Source organism: Rhinopithecus bieti, unplaced genomic scaffold (genome assembly GCF_001698545.2).
Source record: "Rhinopithecus bieti isolate Rb0 unplaced genomic scaffold, ASM169854v2 scaffold_15296, whole genome shotgun sequence".
Taxonomy (NCBI): Eukaryota; Metazoa; Chordata; class Mammalia; order Primates; family Cercopithecidae; genus Rhinopithecus; species Rhinopithecus bieti.
In genome coordinates this window covers 1,073,720-1,098,773 of record NW_016809075.1, presented here as the reverse complement: position 1 = coordinate 1,098,773, position 25,054 = coordinate 1,073,720, and the positions used below count along the sequence as shown (strand labels likewise).

General features: G+C 37.5%; 1 protein-coding gene across 1 annotated transcript in view; it reads right to left on the bottom strand.

The window, feature by feature from the left end:
* Positions 1–25,054, bottom strand: part of DARS1 (aspartyl-tRNA synthetase 1) — a 93,033-nt gene that overhangs the window by 12,784 nt on the left and 55,195 nt on the right. The window contains exons 6-10 of the mRNA XM_017888486.1: positions 19,554–19,634; positions 18,417–18,476; positions 5,299–5,410; positions 3,640–3,774; positions 1,293–1,440 (exon numbers count right to left, since the gene is read on the bottom strand). Coding sequence (XP_017743975.1) covers positions 1,293–1,440; positions 3,640–3,774; positions 5,299–5,410; positions 18,417–18,476; positions 19,554–19,634 — 536 coding nt within the window. The remainder of the gene's footprint in view (positions 1–1,292; positions 1,441–3,639; positions 3,775–5,298; positions 5,411–18,416; positions 18,477–19,553; positions 19,635–25,054) is intronic.

Genomic DNA, 25,054 nt, shown 5'->3' with positions numbered 1-25,054 from the left:
CTCAGTCTTCCAAAGCTGGGATTACAGGTGCATGCCACCATGCACCGCTAATCTTTGTGTTTTTAGTAGAGATGGGGTTTCGCTAAGTTGGCCAGGTCGGTCTTGAACTTCTGACCTCAAGTGATCCGCCCAACTCAGCCTCCCAAAGTGCTGGGATTACAGGCATGAGCCACCGTGCCTGGCCAATTTCTACATTCTTAAACTTACTCATTAGCCTTGCAATGTAGTAAATAAAATTCATATTTTTGAACTCTTTTAAAATACCAATGAAACATATCAAATACATCAATAAGGAATAAATCGCTGGCCTTCAAATAAAAATTTTTAATATGATCCTTTGTCAGTTATTAAAATGCCAGCTTAGACTATTATAGCTTACCTAATACTTGAAATATAGTCACGAATACAGAAAGAGGGAAAAATAGAGACTTTCTTAATCAACTTGACTCCTATTTTCTTTTCCTATTTTCCCCATGTTAAACATCATCATAAGTAAACAACTTTCAATGACCTTTAAAGGGAAGAGCTCTTTGCCAGTTTTGAGGGTGTAGCTAAATGGACATTCTACATAATTCAATTTTCTGAACATCTAGAACACATCTAATATTTCTGTAAATGTTAATTCATCAGATCCAAATAGGTTTAAACATCCCTTCAGTCTACTAGTTTCTAATCTTTACTGAGCACTCAATGTAAATATAAATTGATTTAAGAATTAACCATATTTGACCAGACTTAATTTACATGTCGACAGATTCAGTTGACTGAAGGAACTTTTTACCTCTGAGGTGGGTAATAATGCTATTTCTACTTAATGGCTGAGGAAACTGAGGCACAGAGTGAAATAATCTGCACAAGGCCCACACAGAGAAGCAGCAGAGCTGGGATTTGAACTCAGGCTATCTGGATGTTGCTGAATCCAACCTCTTAAGCATTACCCTCAAACTATTTCCCAAATAATAAACTATTAAAAGTAACATATGCTGTATTTCTTGAGATATTCGGGATGTCAGTATAAAGGAAACAAGGACAACAACAAAATACAGTTGGACTGTTCACAATGTGGTAAATTTACCAGCAAAATAGAGGTTAATTAGTTGAGGCCCCAAATGATTTGAATCCAGAAGCAGTATTCTGAGTATGGATTTTTCCAACCAATTAAATGGATCATCTAACCAATATATATGTTCATAGAAACTTAGTTTGCATGTTTAAATTGAAGAATTTTTTTTTTTAAAGAGCCCAAACTGATTTGAAATTAAGTCCATCTAGGTGTATAAAATACTTTTTACCTTTCTTGAAGTCCTTTGAATATTTGTACCATGGTGTCAGCAATTTCTTCCATAACTTCGTGGTAATGGTAATTAAAAGCCATTTCAATGTCCAAACCAACAAACTCAGTTAGATGTCTATGGGTATTAGAGTCTTCTGCTCTGAATACTGTGAATTTAATAAAAGAAATAAACAGCAAATACTGTTTTCAATTTTGGATAAATTGGGATTTAAATACAAAACTGTACTTAGTAGGATTTCAGTGGCATTATTTTCATATTACAGGCCTGGAAGGACCTCTGATAAACCACCTGTTTGCACATTCTCTTGGACAGCAAGTTCATTACAAACTCCTATGGTCATACAATAAAAGCCGTACCAAATGTAAATTAATAAGAGAGGTTCATGAGAACCCTGGGGGAATGCAAGATCCTGAGGTGTCTTCTCAATATTTAAAAATATATTCGATTATGACCAAGACAGTGAGTTCTTCTCAATTTTATTAAAACCTGACTCAAACTAAGTGAAACTCTACAAATAAAGTAACATACATATTCCATTTAACTACAGTAGTCATTTACAGGAATATTAGGGATGTGAAAGATGAGTCGAGCTACAGTCAGGAAGACTGGACAGGAGGAAAAGGCACTGAGGATATTACGAGCCACTAGCTCAGTCCAGCTAATATCCAGTCTAGACTTAATATCCTCAGTGCCTTTTCCTCCTGCCCGGTCTTCCTGACTCTAGCTCGACTCATCCTTCACATCACTAATATTCCTATAACACATTCTTGCTCAGAAACTTACACTGGTTCCCAAATGACTACTGTAGTAAGACATAAAATAACAAAAAAACCCTAAAACCTTTATGCTTTCATAAGTTAATCCTAACCTATATTTCTCACTTCTTAATACTAACTTGTCTTATTTTGTTTTCTTGTGTAGTTCTTGCTCTTTACTTACTCTGCTTCCTTCTAGAACGCCATCTCTGTTGTCTACATATCCTACTCTGTCCTTAAAGCACATCTCAGTTTGAATTTTCTTTTATGGTGACTCTAGCACACTCTATTTTCTCTCTTTTTATACTTACTATTTATACTACATAATTAACACCCATTTGCTGATTGTATAGGACAATCCGATTATTCGTTGTGAAAATTATTTGATTATTTCCTATGACTGTGATACATATGCATGTCTTACTCAGTCTTGGGAGCAGGCTACAATGTTGATTCCCTTATCACTCAAAGCATGGTCAGCAAATGAGCAGCATCAACAATACCCAGGAACTTGTGAGAACTGCAGAATCTCAGGCCTCTTCCCATATCTACTGATCAGAATCTGTATTTTAACAAGATCTCCAGGTAATCTGTGTGCATATTAACATTTGAGAAGTGCTGGCTGGTTCTTCTTTTATGTACATGGTACCTACCTAGCACAAGGTTATATAAGCAGCAGGTGTTCCAACAAATAACTAGTTAATAAATTCAGAAAATTAAGACCCTTAATGATCTTGCTAGTTTCTCTATTAGCAGGTATTTAATTTTTATTAAGCTATCAAAAAAGATATATAAAAAAACTTGGTAAGTTTTAAAGAATAAGGTAAAACTGGCTTTTCACTTATAATTAGCTCCAAAAAAGAAACTGCCACATGATTATGTGCCTGTGCTTGACTTTTAGCAAACATTTCTTAAAAACATATTAATATAATTTATTAAATATATGATATTTGTTAGTAGTTTCTAATGGACATCAGCACATTACCAATAGTAAGGACAATACAAACAAAATAGTGAAACAGAACAGCTCTGGAATAAAATTGATAGCAAATTAGACAGAGGTACACTGTAAACTTATAAGAGTAAGAAGTTATAAAGGACAAAAACATATATTACTTTGGCCACTGCAACTACCTGCTCTTTACTGCTGATGGGGAGCCGAAAAGAGTCCAAATGGGAGCTAATTCTGTTCTAACTGCATGTAGGTATATTAAATATATATACTTAGGTATATTTCAGATGGTGTATATTTTCAAAAAAATGCATTTTTACAATGATATATTCTCAAGATAAAAATTTTCTTCAGCATTCTTCTGTAAGAATATATAATGCTTACAGTTGCATTCACATGGAACGATGCTCAACTGTTTAAAGTACTGTTGACCATATTATTATTATTTTTTTTTTGGAAAATGTCTACCCAAATATATTATCATCTCTACCTCAAAGTCTAACATTTGTGTAGTCAGCAGATAAAATAATTTAAGCTTTCAAAGTGTCTGTACATTATATAAGTAAAATGTATTCCTAACATTGTAACTACTGCACAATTAATGAACTTGGATAAAACATAACCGCCAAAATCTTACCTGGTCCAATACAGAAAACCTTCTCAAAATCAGCACAAATGCACATTTGCTTATATAGCTGTGGGGACTGAGCCAGGTATGCATTATTTTTAAAATATGACACAGTAAAAACATTGGCTCCTCCTTCACTGGCAGCTGAAATGTAAACATTTATATTTACATTATTATAATCAATTGTAAGCTTATCAATGCAAACTTCTAGTTAAAAAGTTTATACTCAGGTAGTTCACTTTAAGAAAAATTGGAAAATGAAGAATTGTGGCTAAATCATAGTCTATGTATGTCTTCTTCTATGTGATTCTAAATAGTTTATATTTAAACCAGATTTACTTCTTTGGCTATGCTTTTACTTCACTTCTGTGGATATATATGCTCCCTTTCTGCATCAATTTCAAAACTATTAAAGCCCCTTTGGAGCTGTAAAATTTTTTTTTTAAATGAAAAAAGATATTCTTCATCATTTTCCCTTTTAAAAAAATTTCCCCAGCAGCTGTAATAATCATTTTTCTAATTATTAAGAATACAATGTTCAATTTTGAATTTGTAACAAAATGCCATTTGTGACACACTTTCTTGTGTTAAACAAATCTAAAAAGGGTAAAATGATTAAGACAAGATTCTCATACAAGAATAAGAATTAGCCAAGTGCAGTGGCTCACATCTGTAATACCAGCACTCTGGGAGGCCGAGACGAATGACCTCAGGTTGGGAGTTCGAGACCAGCCTGACCAACAACGAGAAACCCTGTCTCTACTAAAAATACAAAATTAGCAGGGCGTGGTGGCGCATGGCTATAATCCCAGCTACTCGGGAGGCTGAGGCATGAGAGTCGCTTGAACCTGGGAGGTTGCGGTGAGCCGAATTCACAACACTGCACTCCAGCCTGGGCAACAAGAGCGAAACTCCGTCTCAAAAAAGAAAAAAAAAGAAGGAAAATTTCCCATCATTAGTATTTACTGATTTTACAACGCAGTTTATACAAAACAAAACTGCAATACTAATTTCAAAAGAAATCTATATAATGAAGTAGTTCCTGGTGTAACTTCTGTAACAAGAATCTTGCTTTGTGTGTTACTGCCTCACTTTACAATCATTATCACAAAATGACTCTTGGAATAAGAAAATGTACTTATTGGCTGGGCGCGGTGGCTCAAGCCTGTAAATGTATTCCAGCACTTTGGGAGGTCGAGACGGGCGGATCACGAGGTCAGGAGATGGAGACCATCCTGGCTAACATGGTGAAACCCCGTCTCTACTAAAATACAAAAAACTAGCCGGGCGAGGTGGCGGCGCCTACTGTAGTCCCAGCTACTCGGGAGGCTGAGGCAGGAGAATGGCGTGAACCCGGGAGGCGGAGCTTGCAGTGAGTTGAGATCTGGCCACTGCCCTCCAGCCTGGGTGACACGAGGGAGACTCCGTCTCAAAAAAAAAAAAAAAAAAAAAAAAAAAAAAAAAAAAAAAAAAAAAAAGAATAATGTACTTATTAATGTTGGTGATATATGATTGTTGCTATGTAAGATGGTCTTCAAAATAGTAGTCTCATGGCAATAAACCTTAATGGACACTCAGATTCTCAATTTAAAAATTTTATTAATATAAAGCAACTCTGGGGATAGCAAATGTATTTTTAAAAATTAAGAGAAATATTTTGAAGCTTACCTGAAATAATTTTAGGAGTTTGGATTTCCACAAAACCTTTGTTAATTAAAGTTTCTCGGAAGAGATGGCAGATGCCAGACTGGAGACGGAAGACTGCCTGACTAGTTGATGTCTAGAAGACAGTAATAAAATCTAATTAAATTGACACACTTAATTACTAAGCACTAACTCTGTGGGCTAGGCACTGTGGAAACCTAACAATTCTTGCTTTTTTTTTTTAATGGAGTCTCACTGTCGCCCAGGCGGGCGTGCAGTGGTGCGGTCTCGGCTCACTGCAAGCTCCGCCTTCCAGGCTCACACCATTCTCCTGCCTCAGCCTCTCCAGTAGCTGGGACTACAGGCGTCCACCACCACGCCTGGCTAATCTTTTGTATTTTTAGTAGAAGCGGGGTTTCACCATGTTAGCCAGGATAGTCTCCATCTCCTGACCTTGTGATTCGCCCGCCTCGGCCTCCCAAAGTGCTGGGATTACAGGCGTGAACCACCGCACCCGGCCACAATTCTTGCTTTCAACGTTTTTAAATTCTAGTAATTGGGGAGAGGACAAAATGACACAAATAAATACAAGGTAAAAAGACATGCTGGAATATAATGACTATATATGATCATATAAAGGTATTTCACCAGAAATGCTTAGTGAGCAAATGTTTTAATTTGTAGGAATTCCATAAAAGAAAAATATTTCTTAACAATTAGTGTAGTGAAACAACTTACTTGTGAATGGTCTTATTGCTTTTTTTAAAGGCCACCCATAAAGTGAGACATAGCAATGTTTGTGCAGCATATTAATGTTCTAAGTAAGATTTTGGTATTTGACAATAAATGAATAAAACCATGTATTTTATTTTAACCATTACAACAATACAATTGCACATACTTGTGTATTTGTTCAATTAGATTAAGACATTAAAAAGAAAAAAATACAATAAAAGGGGACGGGATCCCATGACACTGACTTCCAATGTGGTACATAATATAGTACTCCAACTGTCCAGCACAGTCACCTGTTTCTATTTTCTCTCTTTCCCTCCTTTCTTTCTCAGTTTCTCTGGTCCTTCTAATTTACTTTTAGCCTCAATCAGTTGTGATGGTGACCAGGAAGCTCTAGAGGTAATTATCTCTACTTTAACTTTTGTCCAATTCTCTGGTCAAAAGAAGTGACTTCTTATCTTTAGGTCTTGGCTTACTATATTTTTTAAAAATAGCTATCCTATGGCTAGATAGGTGTTTAGTAAAACATGTGACCTCAAACCACTAAGTTAGCTGTGAATAACTGAGTTAGGTGAAGAAGTTGTCTTCTTAGTCTCATTACAAGAATTTCAATTACTTCTCTCATACCAAAGGGCTCACCCCTTCTGCATTTACACAGTAGTACCCTGTGAAAACACTGTTAATGATGGAATGATTACATTTCTTTCACTCTAAAGAATATTGAAATAACCTTGAATTTCTGCAGATCACATAAAAACATTCATGTAAAGTGGTCATATTTAAGCAACACTATTTTATAACTTACATTCAAAGTTACAAATCAGTTTCTCACAAAACAATGAAAACCATTTAAAAGGTCTTTATAATTTATTAGATTATTTACTTATTCATTTTCAAGATGTCTACATTTAAACTATAGAAAAAGACTTGCGTTTTTTTTTTCACATTATGTGGTTTAGTGAAACATTTGGTTCATCCAATCAAAACAAATGGCATAATCTTCTGCTTTCAAAAACCTAGTGATCTATTTAGCAAAAAGCTGCTTCACTATTACTGACAAATGTACAGAGATGTATTTCACTTCAGAATATATTAAGAGGGTCACTGAATACATTTTATTGCCGTTTGCCTCTTAGCTAGTTCAACTAAACTTGGCTCACTGCAACCTCTGCCTCCTGGGTTCAAGCGATTCTCCTGCGTCAGCCTCCTGAGTAGCTAGGATTATAGATGCCCGTCAACATGCCAAGCTAATTTTTGTATTTTTAGTAAAGACTGGGTTTCACCATGTTGGCCAGGTTGGTCTTGAACCCCTGACCTCAGGCGATCTGCCCTGCCTCCCAAAGTGCTGGGATTACAGGTGTGAGCCACGACGCCTGGCCTAAACTCACTTCGACATCTTGCTAAGTGGAAATTCAACTTATGAACTGGTTGTCATAGATTATGTAATATGAATAGAAATTTCACCAATTACGGTTTTTAAAAAACTGTACTTCTTCACTTCCTGATTGTATAAACAAGTATGTTAATGTGTAACATTTATAGGGAAAATGGATCTGTCATATATAAGAAAAATAATTTTTTCTCATTAGTTTCTTCAAGGCACTTGCTAATTGCTAGGAACACTGGCACCTACTTGATTAGATAGTGAACAGTTATTCACATGACAATTCTAATACATCCTAATTTCCACCTAACATTTGCATATGGAGAATATTTTCTAGCAGATTCTAGCTTTTAAATGGTTTAATTTGAAAACCACCACTTAAAGCAGAGGTGGATGGGAAAAGAATTAAACAAAAAGGAATTACTAAATATAAGATGTTCTTTAAAAGTAAATAACAAGGAAGAAAAACAAATATTTCAAAATAAATCTTTAACTATTTTGATTATGTATCTTACTAGCAAGAATACCCATTACTGCAAAGAGAATCACACTGTGTGAGCGAATTCAGACTAGCTATCTCTGCTGGTTGGAACAAGACAAAGAAGTAAGATTAGTATCCTGTAAACTCTCTAACTTTGCTCAGAGGAAAATACTGTCCTCAGGCCCAGGTTGGTCAGTTAATTTAGCAGAGGAGGAGTACTAAGCAGACTGCATCAGAGTCTGAGAAACTTTTTGTATGTACTCCTGGGTCGTCTTTCTACATTTATTCCTCTTTCAAAAAGCATTATCATTACATGAGAGAACAACACAACATAGTTAAAATAAGAAATGGTAACAGTACTTTTTCTTTTCCTGGTCAAAACAAGACACTTTGGGTAGAGCATATCTAAAGAGAAACAAAATCAATTTTTTATAGACTCATTTTCAAGCTTTTTCCCTATTACATATTGATCACTACAACTGACTTCTACATGAGTATAAGAATTTGCTGGTTAAGGTAAAAATCAACAATGACCCAACTTATCAGTAAGATTACAGAGTGTATGTAACAAAATAAAAGTATGTTTAATAGGGTAATTATGTATTAAATCTATCTCAAATTAAATGCTTCTAAAATATAGTACATGAAGTGAAAGCAACATATGTTAATTTCAGTGCAAATATATAACAACCTTATTTTCAATTGACAAGGAATGTACAAATACCTGATATATTTAATTTATCATTACTATACTTACCCTTACCTTAAGATACATAAATGAACAGGAAAAAGGCTTTATCATTTAAGTTATAAACCATACTAATAATATTAGTTTCCTTAATGTTTAAATCTAAAAATTGTTTTGGGTCAAATAAATACATTAATGATACCATAATATGTGAAAAAATAATACTTCCTCCTCACTCATTAAACAAATATTTATTATATGCCTCCTGGCACTGGGCTAGGTGTTAGATGATAATGGTGATTACAGAGGGCATGAGGTAGAAGATAAACTAAACAGAAAGCAGAAAACTAATTTTTCTACACTTAAAAAAAATTACTTTCAGAAAACAAAATGAAAACCCAGTCCTTGAACTTTAGTTCTAAAAAAGCCTGACATTCCTTACATTAAAATAGTTTTTTTTAAATTCTATAGCAAACTTCCCAAAAGTATGGTTATTAAAATTAAAACACTGCTATTCTGTATTATGCAAAAGATCTGAAATAAGGGGAAAAAATATTCTGCATTTATAGAATTCCTTTCCCTGAGGTCCTCATAGCACTAGAAAGCAAAATTATATCTTTTGTGGAGAAGAGAGGCAGGTATATGGAGAGAAGTAAGGGTGTTGGGCGAAAGAATTCCAATAGAAGACAAAAATGCAAACAAACCCAAACTTTATACAGCAATCTTTAATAGTATTTAGCTCCTTACAATTCTCACAACAAATTACTTCCATGCTGTATGAGACTTGTAGCTTTTAAAAATACCTATTTAAGTTATCAACTAAACTACACCCACTACATCTTTTGCTTTTAATGGCTGCAGAGAACCCCTGTTTATGGTTTATCAGGTTACAGAGACACTACCGTGAAGCTGGACTAGGGGTCAGGAGAGACAGTAGAAAAGACAGTGGGAAAGACATTTCTAAACTGGTATCTGATTTAATTCCAAAGAGAACTATTATTTTTAAAAATCAGATTTATGTAGACTTTTTTTTTTTTTTTTTTTTTTTTTGAGACGGAGGCTTACTCTGTTGCCCAGCCTGGAGTGCAGTAGTGTGATTTCAGCTAACTGCAACCTCTGCCTCCTGGGTTCAACTGATTCTCCTGCCTCAGCTTCCTGAGTAGCTGGGACTACAGACACTGCCTGGCTAATTTTTTGTATTTTTAGTAGAGATGGGGTTTCACCATGTTGGCCAGGCTGGTCTTGAACTCCTGACCTCAAGTGATCCACCTGCCTCAGCCTCCCAAAGTGCTGGGATTACAGGCATGCGCTACTGCGCCTGGCCTGATTTATGCAGAATTTCTTTTTTCTTCTTTTCTTTTTTTGAGACGGAATTTCTTTCTTGTCACCCAGGCTGGAGTGCAATGGTGTGATCTTGGATCACCGCAACCTCTGCCTCCCGGGTTCAAGCGATTCTCCTGCCTCAGCCTCCCGAGTAGCTGGGATTACAGGTGTCCACCACCACGCCCGGCTAATTTTTGTATTTTAAGCAGAAATGGGGTTTTACCACGTTGGCCAGGCTGGTCTTGAATTCCTGACCTCAAGTGATCCACTGCACTGGCCAGAATTACGTAGAATTTCTACTCAAACAAAAGTAATCTCTGTGAGAAAGAATCCAAACTGTCTGCAATTGCTATTATATTACTGTAACAGGGGAATTCCAGTTGTATGTGTTCAGGTTAACTCTGTGTCAAGACATTCCAACACACACCCATTCATTCTAATGTATGACAAAAACGCTAGCAGATCAAGTATGTATGTCCTATGGAGGGATCCTGTGATACACAGCAGTGCTGAGCACCCTTAAAATATTTTTCTAATTAATGCATTGGTCTTGAGGTCAACAGTTACGACATCCCTGAGGATACCTCCCTTGACTATTTCAGACTATCCAGATCTACTTTCAAAGAACTCCTATAGTGTGGTGATCAAACACCTATCATTTTCATGGCAGCCCCGAGTTCCCAATCTTCTGTCCACTGCTGACACAAACCAGCATTTCTTAAACTTGTCTTTTGCCTTCTACTATCATTTCTGTCTACTGGGTATCTCTCATACTAGTATTTGATATTTTTCTTTAAACCAGGTTTTAAAACTTAACTAATTCCAAGCAATAATATCCATGAAAACATGGTTTTATTTGCTGGTTACATTGTATAGCTATTAAAATAAAAAATGTTCATCTGTTTAACACCCAGAAATCACTGTGTACCTCCGGTGGTAAAGCTACCATACTTGGGAAAACACTGCAAAACCACTGAAATGTAATATAAGTTTCAATATATTGGCATCAAAACTATATTGCCAAGATAATCTCTTATATTACAAAAGTAAAAAATTTCTCTTAAAGAGTTGAGATTTTAATTTTTAGTTTGGAAAATATGTATTGAAAGTAATGAGCTAGGCGATGTGTTAGAAGATGGGCTCTTGATATTATCTAATTTTTCTTTGTTTCAGAGTTTTGTGGCTTTGTTAACAGAAAGTTTCAGGGAGATATGGCAAATAGGCTTATTTCCATTCAGTTAGTGGAGGCTGCCCTGAGTGCTGTGTGGCTACTTTAAGCTCATCAAGAATAATATGTATGTGGTATGTTGTGACTGATTGGGGACATTTGCCATGAATGTAATTCTTTTCTCTCGGACAGACTGTTAACCCCTTAACTCATGTACTTGCCTTGACTGAAGGGATTAACAGTCTGTCCAAGAGAAAAGAATGTTGAAGACAAAGGTGACCAATTTCAAAACAAAAATATATAATTGATAAGATGAAACCACACCCTAATAGCAGATACTTTTCATTCATTAACCCACAGGGTCAAAGTAGGGTTCACTGGTGAACAATAAAATATATGCTCAGATAGCTATTTTCTTAATCCCTGCATGCCAAAATATACCTAAACATTCAGGAAAAAAATGTTACAGAATTACATAGTAGGAGCTATTTCATAGTGTGATTTCAGAGGTAGCACTGAGGATAATGTGGTGTATTAGCAAACGAAGGGAACTTTAGGAAAGCCATGGGATCTCAAGGGTTAGGTTGCCCATGAGTCCTGAATTGTCTATTCCCTTGGCATGTGAAACCGAGTAGCAAAAAAGAGCTGATGATTCACCTTTAAAGATGGCTCAGTTTCTATGCTTACCTGGCAACCCAACGGAGGGCATCCCTATTAAGGAGACCTCACACTACTAGTCTTATCTCCCCAACAAAATGATGTGTTCTTTGAAGGTGACCAATATATATTCCACAGGATAAGAAACCTGTAATATGAACATAATAAATATTCCGTAGACTAGCTATAGTACAGGGGGTCTAGATAAAGAAATAGACTGTAATTTTGAACCAACTAAAGTAATCCATTCATATTTGGGAAAAGTACTTAAACAATGATTCTTAAGAGGGAAGACTAACATTTACTCCTAGGACAACCTTCACCTGTACCTAAGAGTGAGGTGAAATAAAGGGAACAATTCTGATCTAAAGGGAACTCTCTTGAATAGGTTCCCAGAAAACCTTCCTAACAACCTGCTAACCTATGAGGACGAAGCTAATTTGCCGTGCCAATCCGGAATATGAGCTATGTGAGTGCTATGTATGAAAAGGGTGCCAAAGACATTTTAATTCACTTTTCTAGGAATGAAAATTGCTTTGACCTTCTTGGGGGCTGGAAAGTGAAGTAGTTTTAATCAGGGCACCTGCCTGGAAAGTTCAGAGAGAAAACAATTCATATATGAGAAAAAAGTTAGGCTACACTAGAACCTAAAGGAGGATATATCTCGGAACATTCGTATTATAGAAGAAGAAGGGCAATTTTGCCTTTTATTTCCAAATTCTTTAACCCTTGACTTTGCTGAGAGTCTATGAAAAGAACTAGTTGGGGACTAAATTAGATAGTAGTTTATTTTTTATTTGTTGAGACAGGATCTTACTCTATTGCCCAGGCTGGAGTGCAGTGGTACAAACACAGCTCACTGCAGACTCAACCTCCTGGGCTCAAGCAATCCTCCTGCTTCAGCCACTTGGGTAGCTGGGACCATGGATGCATGCCAACATACTTGGCTAATTTTTAATTTTTTTGAGGAGACAGGGGTCTCGCCATGTTGCCCAGGCTGGTTTCAAACTCCTGCGCTCAAGCATTCTTTCCACCTCAGGCTCCCAAACTGTTGGGATTACAGGTGTGAGCCACTGCACCCAACCAAGACAGTAGTTTAGAAGGAATCTAAGGTGCTTAAAACCTTAAAGTGACTAATGTACACAATGTCTCCCAAAATGTAAAGTCAAAGTAAGAGTTAAACATGTGAATGCTTGCAAGGGCCAAATAACATGAATGAATGAAATGAATGATATTTGCTGGGTGGTGCAGGGCAAAGCAAAAGATAGTGTAAGAAACCTGTATCTGTCCCATCTAGCATGCTAGCTCATGTGCCAGATTCTCCTCTTTTTAAGAAGTGTCATCCTGATTTTAATGTGAAAACCCATTTTTTCAATGGTGGCAATGAATTTAAACAAAACAAAACAACCCAAAACCCAAAAACTCCTCAGGCCAACTTATAGAGGCACAAACCAATAATAACCTGTGTGAACAACTAGCAAGGACAAATAAATACAGAATGATGTCTCACTCCTGTGGCCGACATACATGAACAATCTGAGGTTTCCAGGTAGTATCAAGAGGACTTTGGATTACTGCTTGCTTTTTCTATACAAATTAAAATGGAAAAGGAAAAAGACAAAAGGCAAATAATTAGGAATAACATGAGTAAATAATAAGGGTAGACTCACATGATGGTAGAAGAGCCAAGAAGAACTCTTAAGGTGACAAAAAATTTGAGCTTGAGGTAGAATATTTAAGTAAAAAAGGAAGATGTGGTCAAAATATTAAGAAAGAAAGATGCAATGGTTTTACTACAATAATGATGAAACCACTAAACTCTCTTTCACTTGCAACCAAACCAGAAAGGGAAACAGGAGACCCATGAGACTACTGTATAAACCACTAGGGCCAACTGCTTGTGTATTTTTAATTTGGTGCTCCAATCAAACTCAAAGGATTGAAGCATTAATTACTCATCTCCACCTGGTCGATCTAAAATGTGCATGTAATATTTTTCATAACTTTGTAGTGATATTAATGGTTATGTTTCTACTTCCTGAATAACTTGTCTAAAAAAGATACCACCTGGAAGCAAGATCATTTACTGGCTTCAAATTCATCTGTCATTTTAAAACAAAGCAAGTCAATATCCTGTTAACTAGTATTTAACTGTTCCTGTTGCCTGCAGTTCTTTTTAGGGGAAGGTCAGTCAGAAAAGTAAATTGTTCCTGTATTATCATACGTACAGTCAGGCAAATACCATTAGCTTTATAAACCTGAGACAGGTATGGTATCCCTGCCCCTNTTTTTTGAGACGGAGGCTTACTCTGTTGCCCAGCCTGGAGTGCAGTAGTGTGATTTCAGCTAACTGCAACCTCTGCCTCCTGGGTTCAACTGATTCTCCTGCCTCAGCTTCCTGAGTAGCTGGGACTACAGACACTGCCTGGCTAATTTTTTGTATTTTAGTAGAGATGGGGTTTCACCATGTTGGCCAGGCTGGTCTTGAACTCCTGACCTCAAGTGATCCACCTGCCTCAGCCTTCCAAAGTGCTGGGATTACAGGCATGCGCTACTGCGCCTGGCCTGATTTATGCAGAATTTCTTTTTTCTTCTTTTCTTTTTTTGAGACGGAATTTCTTTCTTGTCACCCAGGCTGGAGTGCAATGGTGTGATCTTGGATCACCGCAACCTCTGCCTCCCGGGTTCAAGCGATTCTCCTGCCTCAGCCTCCCGAGTAGCTGGGATTACAGGTGTCCACCACCACGCCCGGCTAATTTTGTATTTTAAGCAGAAATGGGGTTTTACCACGTTGGCCAGGCTGGTCTTGAATTCCTGACCTCAAGTGATCCACTGCACTGGCCAGAATTACGTAGAATTTCTACTCAAACAAAAGTAATCTCTGTGAGAAAGAATCCAAACTGTCTGCAATTGCTATTATATTACTGTAACAGGGGAATTCCAGTTGTATGTGTTCAGGTTAACTCTGTGTCAAGACATTCCAACACACACCCATTCATTCTAATGTATGACAAAACGCTAGCAGATCAAGTATGTATGTCCTATGGAGGGATCCTGTGATACACAGCAGTGCTGAGCACCCTTAAAATATTTTCTAATTAATGCATTGGTCTTGAGGTCAACAGTTACGACATCCCTGAGGATACCTCCCTTGACTATTTCAGACTATCCAGATCTACTTTCAAAGAACTCCTATAGTGTGGTGATCAAACACCTATCATTTTCATGGCAGCCCCGAGTTCCCAATCTTCTGTCCACTGCTGACACAAACCAGCATTTCTTAAACTTGTCTTTTGCCTTCTACTATCATTTCTGTCTACTGGGTATCTCTCATACTAGTATTTGATATTTTCTTTAAACCAGGTTTTAAAACTTAACTAATTCCAAGCAATAATATCCATGAAAACATGGTTTTATTTGCTGGTTACATTGTATAGCTATTAAAATAAAAAATGTTCATCTGTTTAACACCCAGAAATCACTGTGTACCTCCGGTGGTAAAGCTACCATACTTGGGAAAACACTGCAAAACCACTGAAATGTAATATAAGTTTCAATATATTGGCATCAAAACTATATTGCCAAGATAATCTCTTATATTACAAAAGTAAAAAATTTCTCTTAAAGAGTTGAGATTTTAATTTTAGTTTGGAAAATATGTATTGAAAGTAATGAGCTAGGCGATGTGTTAGAAGATGGGCTCTTGATATTATCTAATTTTCTTTGTTTCAGAGTTTTGTGGCTTTGTTAACAGAAAGTTTCAGGGAGATATGGCAAATAGGCTTATTTCCATTCAGTTAGTGGAGGCTGCCCTGAGTGCTGTGTGGCTACTTTAAGCTCATCAAGAATAATATGTATGTGGTATGTTGTGACTGATTGGGGACATTTGCCATGAATGTAATTCTTTTCTCTCGGACAGACTGTTAACCCCTTAACTCATGTACTTGCCTTGACTGAAGGGATTAACAGTCTGTCCAAGAGAAAAGAATGTTGAAGACAAAGGTGACCAATTTCAAAACAAAATATATAATTGATAAGATGAAACCACACCCTAATAGCAGATACTTTTCATTCATTAACCCACAGGGTCAAAGTAGGGTTCACTGGTGAACAATAAAATATATGCTCAGATAGCTATTTTCTTAATCCCTGCATGCCAAAATATACCTAAACATTCAGGAAAAAAATGTTACAGAATTACATAGTAGGAGCTATTTCATAGTGTGATTTCAGAGGTAGCACTGAGGATAATGTGGTGTATTAGCAAACGAAGGGAACTTTAGGAAAGCCATGGGATCTCAAGGGTTAGGTTGCCCATGAGTCCTGAATTGTCTATTCCCTTGGCATGTGAAACCGAGTAGCAAAAAAGAGCTGATGATTCACCTTTAAAGATGGCTCAGTTTCTATGCTTACCTGGCAACCCAACGGAGGGCATCCCTATTAAGGAGACCTCACACTACTAGTCTTATCTCCCCAACAAAATGATGTGTTCTTTGAAGGTGACCAATATATATTCCACAGGATAAGAAACCTGTAATATGAACATAATAAATATTCCGTAGACTAGCTATAGTACAGGGGTCTAGATAAAGAAATAGACTGTAATTTTGAACCAACTAAAGTAATCCATTCATATTTGGGAAAAGTACTTAAACAATGATTCTTAAGAGGGAAGACTAACATTTACTCCTAGGACAACCTTCACCTGTACCTAAGAGTGAGGTGAAATAAAGGGAACAATTCTGATCTAAAGGGAACTCTCTTGAATAGGTTCCCAGAAAACCTTCCTAACAACCTGCTAACCTATGAGGACGAAGCTAATTTGCCGTGCCAATCCGGAATATGAGCTATGTGAGTGCTATGTATGAAAAGGGTGCCAAAGACATTTTAATTCACTTTTCTAGGAATGAAAATTGCTTTGACCTTCTTGGGGCTGGAAAGTGAAGTAGTTTTAATCAGGGCACCTGCCTGGAAAGTTCAGAGAGAAAACAATTCATATATGAGAAAAAAGTTAGGCTACACTAGAACCTAAAGGAGGATATATCTCGGAACATTCGTATTATAGAAGAAGAAGGGCAATTTTGCCTTTTATTTCCAAATTCTTTAACCCTTGACTTTGCTGAGAGTCTATGAAAAGAACTAGTTGGGGACTAAATTAGATAGTAGTTTATTTTTTATTTGTTGAGACAGGATCTTACTCTATTGCCCAGGCTGGAGTGCAGTGGTACAAACACAGCTCACTGCAGACTCAACCTCCTGGGCTCAAGCAATCCTCCTGCTTCAGCCACTTGGGTAGCTGGGACCATGGATGCATGCCAACATACTTGGCTAATTTTAATTTTTTTGAGGAGACAGGGGTCTCGCCATGTTGCCCAGGCTGGTTTCAAACTCCTGCGCTCAAGCATTCTTTCCACCTCAGGCTCCCAAACTGTTGGGATTACAGGTGTGAGCCACTGCACCCAACCAAGACAGTAGTTTAGAAGGAATCTAAGGTGCTTAAAACCTTAAAGTGACTAATGTACACAATGTCTCCCAAAATGTAAAGTCAAAGTAAGAGTTAAACATGTGAATGCTTGCAAGGGCCAAATAACATGAATGAATGAAATGAATGATATTTGCTGGGTGGTGCAGGGCAAAGCAAAAGATAGTGTAAGAAACCTGTATCTGTCCCATCTAGCATGCTAGCTCATGTGCCAGATTCTCCTCTTTTAAGAAGTGTCATCCTGATTTTAATGTGAAAACCCATTTTTTCAATGGTGGCAATGAATTTAAACAAAACAAAACAACCCAAAACCCAAAACTCCTCAGGCCAACTTATAGAGGCACAAACCAATAATAACCTGTGTGAACAACTAGCAAGGACAAATAAATACAGAATGATGTCTCACTCCTGTGGCCGACATACATGAACAATCTGAGGTTTCCAGGTAGTATCAAGAGGACTTTGGATTACTGCTTGCTTTTCTATACAAATTAAAATGGAAAAGGAAAAGACAAAAGGCAAATAATTAGGAATAACATGAGTAAATAATAAGGGTAGACTCACATGATGGTAGAAGAGCCAAGAAGAACTCTTAAGGTGACAAAAAATTTGAGCTTGAGGTAGAATATTTAAGTAAAAAAGGAAGATGTGGTCAAAATATTAAGAAAGAAAGATGCAATGGTTTTACTACAATAATGATGAAACCACTAAACTCTCTTTCACTTGCAACCAAACCAGAAAGGGAAACAGGAGACCCATGAGACTACTGTATAAACCACTAGGGCCAACTGCTTGTGTATTTTAATTTGGTGCTCCAATCAAACTCAAAGGATTGAAGCATTAATTACTCATCTCCACCTGGTCGATCTAAAATGTGCATGTAATATTTTCATAACTTTGTAGTGATATTAATGGTTATGTTTCTACTTCCTGAATAACTTGTCTAAAAAAGATACCACCTGGAAGCAAGATCATTTACTGGCTTCAAATTCATCTGTCATTTTAAAACAAAGCAAGTCAATATCCTGTTAACTAGTATTTAACTGTTCCTGTTGCCTGCAGTTCTTTTAGGGGAAGGTCAGTCAGAAAAGTAAATTGTTCCTGTATTATCATACGTACAGTCAGGCAAATACCATTAGCTTTATAAACCTGAGACAGGTATGGTATCCCTGCCCCTCTCAATTGCGGCCTAATTGCTTCACTTAATAAATAAATTAGGCATACCCTAAGATCAATGACTCTGTTGTCTAATCTTGTATCCTGGTTAACAGTAGCTCTTCCTTCCTAAAAAAAGAAGAAAAGAAAAAATCAAATTTTACTAATAGTTTGAAGAGCACAAGAAATACTTTTAGAAGTCATATTTACTTTTAATTGAGCAGGATGTTTGTATGTTAATACTATGCCCAAAAATCTCAGGGATCTCAAATAATGGGAGAAACACAAAGTGCGGCCACAGAGAAGTTAACATTAAAAGAGAGATGGAAAGAAGACAAAGAATTAACAGGTATAATGGTTTCTTTCCCTCCTCTACCCCTCAAAGTCTTGCCTCATTATTGGGATATAAGAAAAATTCACCACCCACTTCTTCATTGATTCCTGGATTTAACCTGCTAGCCCAAGGGTGAAGGAACAGATAAAGACTGACATAGAGTAGTGGTTCTCAAAATGTGGTCTGGGGAGCAGTGAAGGTCCCTGAGACTTTCTGGGAGTTGATGAAGTCAAACTTACTTTTCATAATAATACTTTTCTTTCTCACTCTTCATGAGTATACTGAGCAGTTTTCTAAAGATTCTATGATGTGTATTCATCACAACAGAATGAATGCAGAGGCAATATGAGAATCTAGTTGTCTATTAAGCCAGAAATTACAAAGAACTGTGGTTATATAAACAGAATGTCATCTGAAGGATGAGGTAGCTGAGTGGTTAAGGCAATGGACTGCTAAATACAATGTCACTCTAACAATAATTATTTTTTGCTTTGGACAACTGTAATTTTTTCATAAAATGTTATTAGCTTCATGATTTGCATAATACTACATATGCCAACATGCATGCAATGTATATATAATTTTTAATAAATATTTAAAATGTGTTTTAATTCCCAATACTATAAATATTGATATATATACACCAATAAAACAAAAGCTTGTAGGGGTCTTAATTATTTTTAACAATGTAAAAGGCATCTCGATACCAAAAGGTTTGAGAATTGCTGATTTTAAGAGTAAATCTAAATAACAGTGGAGCTCAAAATCACTTCACAGGCACCCTTAGTACAAAAGTAGGGCATCAGGTTTTCAATGTTTTGCAAACTACATATACAGAGGAAGCATAATATTTCATAAGTATAATTTTTTACCTCTTCTCCTTCCGCCTCAGGCCGAACTGCATCATCCAGCTGCAGGGGCAGGCGGGGTTCAGCCAAACTGATCACATAGATCTGAAAGTGAGAGATTGCCAAAAATAGTAGAAAACACATAAAATCTGCATCCTTTGCTTAAAAAACAATCTACAGTTGACTTAAGCATGAAGCAATGTTTGCATACATCTTTAATTGAAACTACTTGCTGAAATCAAACAAGATGATACAGGTTTTTTCACCTTGATGATTTGTTTAAAATGAGGATAATATTTTTTGCCTACCTCTATGGTTGTTAGAACAGTCAAATAAGATAACATATATAAAAATTATTTGTAAATTCTAAGATGCCAACCAATGTAATAAGTAATGACTGGGGTGTAGGCACTGGCTTACGGTCTAGCTATGTCAAAAAAGCTATGGTTAGCAGTTGGTGCTGTGGCTCACACCTGCAATCCCAGCACTTAGGAAGGCTGTGGTGGGTTGATCACTTGAGCCCAGGAGTTTGAGACCAGGCTGAGCAACATGGTGAAACCCTGTCTCTGCAAAAAAATACAAAAATTAGTCAGGCATGGTGGCACGTGCCTAAAATCCCAGCTACTTGGGTGGCTGCGGCAGAAGGATCACTTGAACCTGGGAGGCAGAGGTTGCAGTGAGCCTAGATCGTACCACACTCCAGTCTGGATGACAGAGTTAAACCCTGTCTCAAAAAAACAAAAACAGAAACAAAAACAAACATAAACACAAAAAAGCTATTTTCAGGGAAATCACTTAATCTCAGTTTCAATTAAAATAAAGCCTGCTATAAGAATCAAACAGAATAGGCCAGGCGTGGTGGCTCACACCTGTAATCCCAGCACTTTGGGAGGCTGAGGCGGGCGGATCACGAGGTCAGGAGTTCGAGACCAGCCTGACCAACATGGTGAAACCCTGTATCTGCTAAAAATACAAAAATTAGCAGGCCTGGTGGCGCATGCCTGTAATCCCAGTTACTCAGGAGCCTGAGGCAGGAGAATCGCTTGAACCCGAGAGCAGAAGGGTTGTGATGAGCTGAGATCATGCCATTGCATTCCAGCCTGGGCAAAATAAGCGAAACTTCATCTCAGAAGACAAACAAACAAAAATCAAACAGAATAATAAATGTGAAAACACTTCAGTCATGTGAAGGAGCAATTAACATATGACTTGTTGTTGTTATTATTATTATTAGTTTTGAGATGGAGTACCACTCTGTCACCCAGGCTGGAGTGCAATGGTGTGGTCTTGGCTTACTGCAACCTCTGTCTCCCAGGTTCAAGTGATTCTCCCAACTCAGCCTCTCGAGTAGCTGGGACTACAGGCACGTGCCACCACACAGGCTAATTTTTGTATTTTTAGTAGAGACGGCGTTTCACTATGTTGGCCAGGCTGGTCTCGAACTCCTGACCTCAGGTGATCCGCCCGCCTTGGCCTCCCAAAGTGCTGGGATTATAGGCATGAGCCATCACGCCTGGCCGCCTTGTTATTATTAACAGCATTTGGCCAGTGCCACTGCCACTGCCAATGCCACTACTAGGACCAAATTCAGTCCAGCTCTGCTACACTTCTTTTCTCATTCTTTCTCCTTTCAAGTCCCCTTCATTGTTCTCTCTCATCAAACATGTTACATATATCTCATTTCCTGCCAGTCTCCTGGTTAGGAAATGCCCTAGAGGATGTTTCTTCATGTTGTCAAAATTCCTCAATATTCACTCACACTAATTTCACATTTTAGTGATAAAAAGCAACTGGGTCATAAAGACCGAGCTAGAGTCTTTTGCTCTTTGTTTTTCTGGCTACCTTTAAAAGCATATTACCGTATTAGTTAACCCAAACTATGTCTCGAAAACCTGCTAAAGCACAAACAGGAAAAATACCTTATTTAGTTACTTCAGGAAAGGGAATTATACTCTTCTAGTTGGCAGATCAATATTGGCATTCAGCTGAGATACCCCAAGAAATAGTGTAGGAAACTTTAGTATTCCTTATTATAAAATAGAATTATTTGTCACCACTCCCCTCCCTAAACCCAAATTCTAGGATTCCCTTTGACAAGTTAACAGAAACTTGATCTCCAATCCAAATTGGAGAACTGAAGAGCTGCTACTTCTACTTTTATAACTAGTGGGAATTCATCATCCTCTTTACTATACCATGAGTACTCTGACCCCAGAGTCTTCACATAGTGCTTGGCACAAAGTACCTACCAACAGTAACTGCTGGCTGAATAAATAAGTAAGTGATAAAGCAAAGTCACTACTTATATAAGATTCTACTCAGTAATACTTTGTTCTTTGTGAAATACTTTATAATTATTTTTATTATGGCAAAATTTGTAAGCTCTTTAGGCTTACAATTTATTAATATTTATTGTACACATCTAGATAATATTAAAACTACATTTGCTTCTAGTAGAAAAATAGAAGTACATACACACACACACACCCCTTTTTTTTTTTTTTTTTTGAGACAGGGTCTTGCTCTGTCACCCAGGCTAGAGTGCAGTGGTGTGATCAGAGCTCACTGTAACCTCCAACTCCTGGACTCAAGTGATCCTCCCACCCTGGCCTCCCAAAGCACTGGGATTACAGGTATGAGCCACCGTATCTGGCCAAATTTTCTTTACTCAAGTACTGAAAACGATGTGTTACTTGGAAGATGTGGAAGTTATCTTTCTTGGTCAGCATAAATGGGTTTGTTCATTTATCTTTATTCTTACTCTTTGGTCAGTTTGTCTTTACTAGGTTACAAACTTCCTGGTGGGGTTGGTTCAAGATGAGACTTACACAAAGACAACAAAGTCATTTGTCAAATTAGGTCAGTAAAAACTCCAAGGTTTTCTAAGTCTTGAAGAGTTCCATGACAATCAATTCCCGTTAAATACAATGTTACTCTTAAATTAATAAGTACATATGGGCCTATCTCTGCTATCTCTGAATCTGTCTGCCTGTTGGTCTGACTGACTCTTACATATGCTCATGCATGTGCACATGGATCAGGGCGAGAAGAGGCCATGCTGTCTTAAAGACTACTCCTTAAGAGAAATTTAGTGATGCATATTGTAGATACAATCTAGACCTAAATCTGAGCACTGTAGGTTCAAACTGGCAGGGTTATTTCAATAGTGTGAATTCACTTATGATTTTTTGTTGTTGTTGTTGAGATGGGGTCTCACTCAGTCAGGCAGTTTGGAGTGCAGTGGTACGATCTTGGCTCACTGCAACCTCTGTCTCCTGGGTTCAAGCAATTCTCTTGCCTCAGCCTCCTGAGTAGCTGGATTGCATGCACCCGCCTCCATGCCTGGCTAATTTTTGTATTTTTAGTAGAAACAAGGTTTCACCATGTTGATCAGGCTGGTCTTGAACTCCTGACCTCAAGTGACACTTATCATATTTTAAGTCAATGATAATGAGATCTTTCAGTTTTTAATCCTGAGAAAAAAAAACAGATCAGGGATAAGTCTTGTAAAAAAAACAAAAAACAAAAAACAAAAAACCAGAAGCTACTGTTGGAATATAAGACCAATAAGGTATTATTTATTTTGACTTCTCTATGCTGTAAAAATATCAGAAAAATAATTATGAGATATAAGATTAAGAATTAGTTAATTAATCATCCTTTAAAAGTACATCATTAGTTGATGCAGTTTCTTCCTAGCATCGACGGTCTTTACAATTTGGCATGTTTTTGCAGTGGCTGGTACTGGTTGTTCCTTTCCATGTTTAGTGCTTCCTTCAGGAACTCTTGTAAGGCAGGCCTGGTGGTGACAAAATCTCTCAGCATTTGCTTGTCTGTAAAGGATTTTATTTCTCCTTCACTTATGAAGCTTAGTTTGGCTGGATATGAAATTCTGGGTTGAAAATTCTTTTCTTTAAGAATGTTGAATATTGGCCCCCACTCTCTTCTGCTTGTAGAGTTTCTGCCGAGAGATCTGCTGTTAGTCTGATGGGCTTCCCTTCATGGGTAACCCGACCTTTCTCTCTGGCTGCCCTTAACATTTTTTCCTTCATTTCAACTTTGGTGAATCTGATAATTACGTGTCTTGGAGTTGCTCTTCTTGAGGAGTATCTTTGTAGTGTTCTCTGTATTTCCTGAATTTGAATGTTGGTCTGCCTGGCTAGGTTGGGGAAATTCTCCTGGATAGTATCCTAAAGAGTGTTTTCCAAATTGGTTCCATTCTCCCCGTTACTTTCAGGTACACCAATCAGACGCAGATTTGGTCTTATCACATAGTCCCGTATTTCTTGGAGGCTTTGTTCGTTTCTTTTTACTCTTTTTTTCTCTAAACTTCTTTTCTTGCTTCATATCATTCATTTGATCTTCAATCACTGACACCATTTTTTCCACTTGATTGAATAGGCTACTGAAGCTTGTGCATGTGTCAAGTAGTTCTCATGCCATGGTTTTCAGCTCCATCAGGTCATTTAAGGTCTTCTCTACGCTGTTTAGTTAGTGATACGTCTAATCTTTTTTCAAGGTTTTTGGCTTCTCTGTGATAGGTTTGAACATCCTCCTTTAGCTTGGAGAAGTTTGTTATTAGTGATCATCTGAAGCCTTCTTCTCTCAACTCGTCAAAGTCATTCTCTGTCCAGCTTTGTTCTGTTGCTGGCGAGGAGCTGCATTCCTTTGGAGGAGAAGAGGTGCTCTGATTTTTAGAATTTCAGCTTTTCTGCATCAACTAACAAACAAAATAACCAGCTAACATCATGACAGGATCAAATTCACACATACCAATATTAACCTTAAATGTAAATGGGCTAATTGCTCCAATTCAAAGACACAGACTGGCAAACCGGATAAAGAGTCAAGACTCATCAGTGTGCTATATTCAGGAGACCCATTTCACGTGCAGTGACGCGCACAAGCTCAAAATAAAGGGATGGAGAAAGATCTACCCAGCAAATGGAAAACAAAAAAAAGTAGGGGTTGCAATCCTAGTATCTGATAAAACAGACTTTATTTTATTGATTGATTGATTGATTGTGAGCCAGAGTCTAGCTCTGTCGCCCAGGCTGGAGTGCAGTGGCACAACCTCGGCTCACTGTAAGCTCTGTCTCTGGGGTTCACGCCATTCTACTGCCTCAGCCTCCCAAGTAGCTGGGACCACAGGTGCCCACCACCACGCCTGGCTAATTTTTTGTATTTTTTTTTAGTAGAGACGGGGTTTCACTGTGTTTGCCAGGATGGTCTCGATCTCCTGACCTCATAATCCGCCCGCCTTGGCCTCCCAAAGTGCTGGGATTACAGGCGTGAGCCACTGCGCCAGGCCCAATAAAACAGACTTTAAACCAACAAAGATCAAAAGAGACAAAGAAGGCTATTACATAATGGTAAAGGGATCAATTCAACAAGAAGAGCTAACTATCTTAAATATATATGCACCCAATACAGGAGCACCCAGATTCATAAAGCAAGTCCTTAGAGACTTACAAAGAGACTTAGACTCCCATACAATAATAATGGGAGACTTCAACACTCCACTC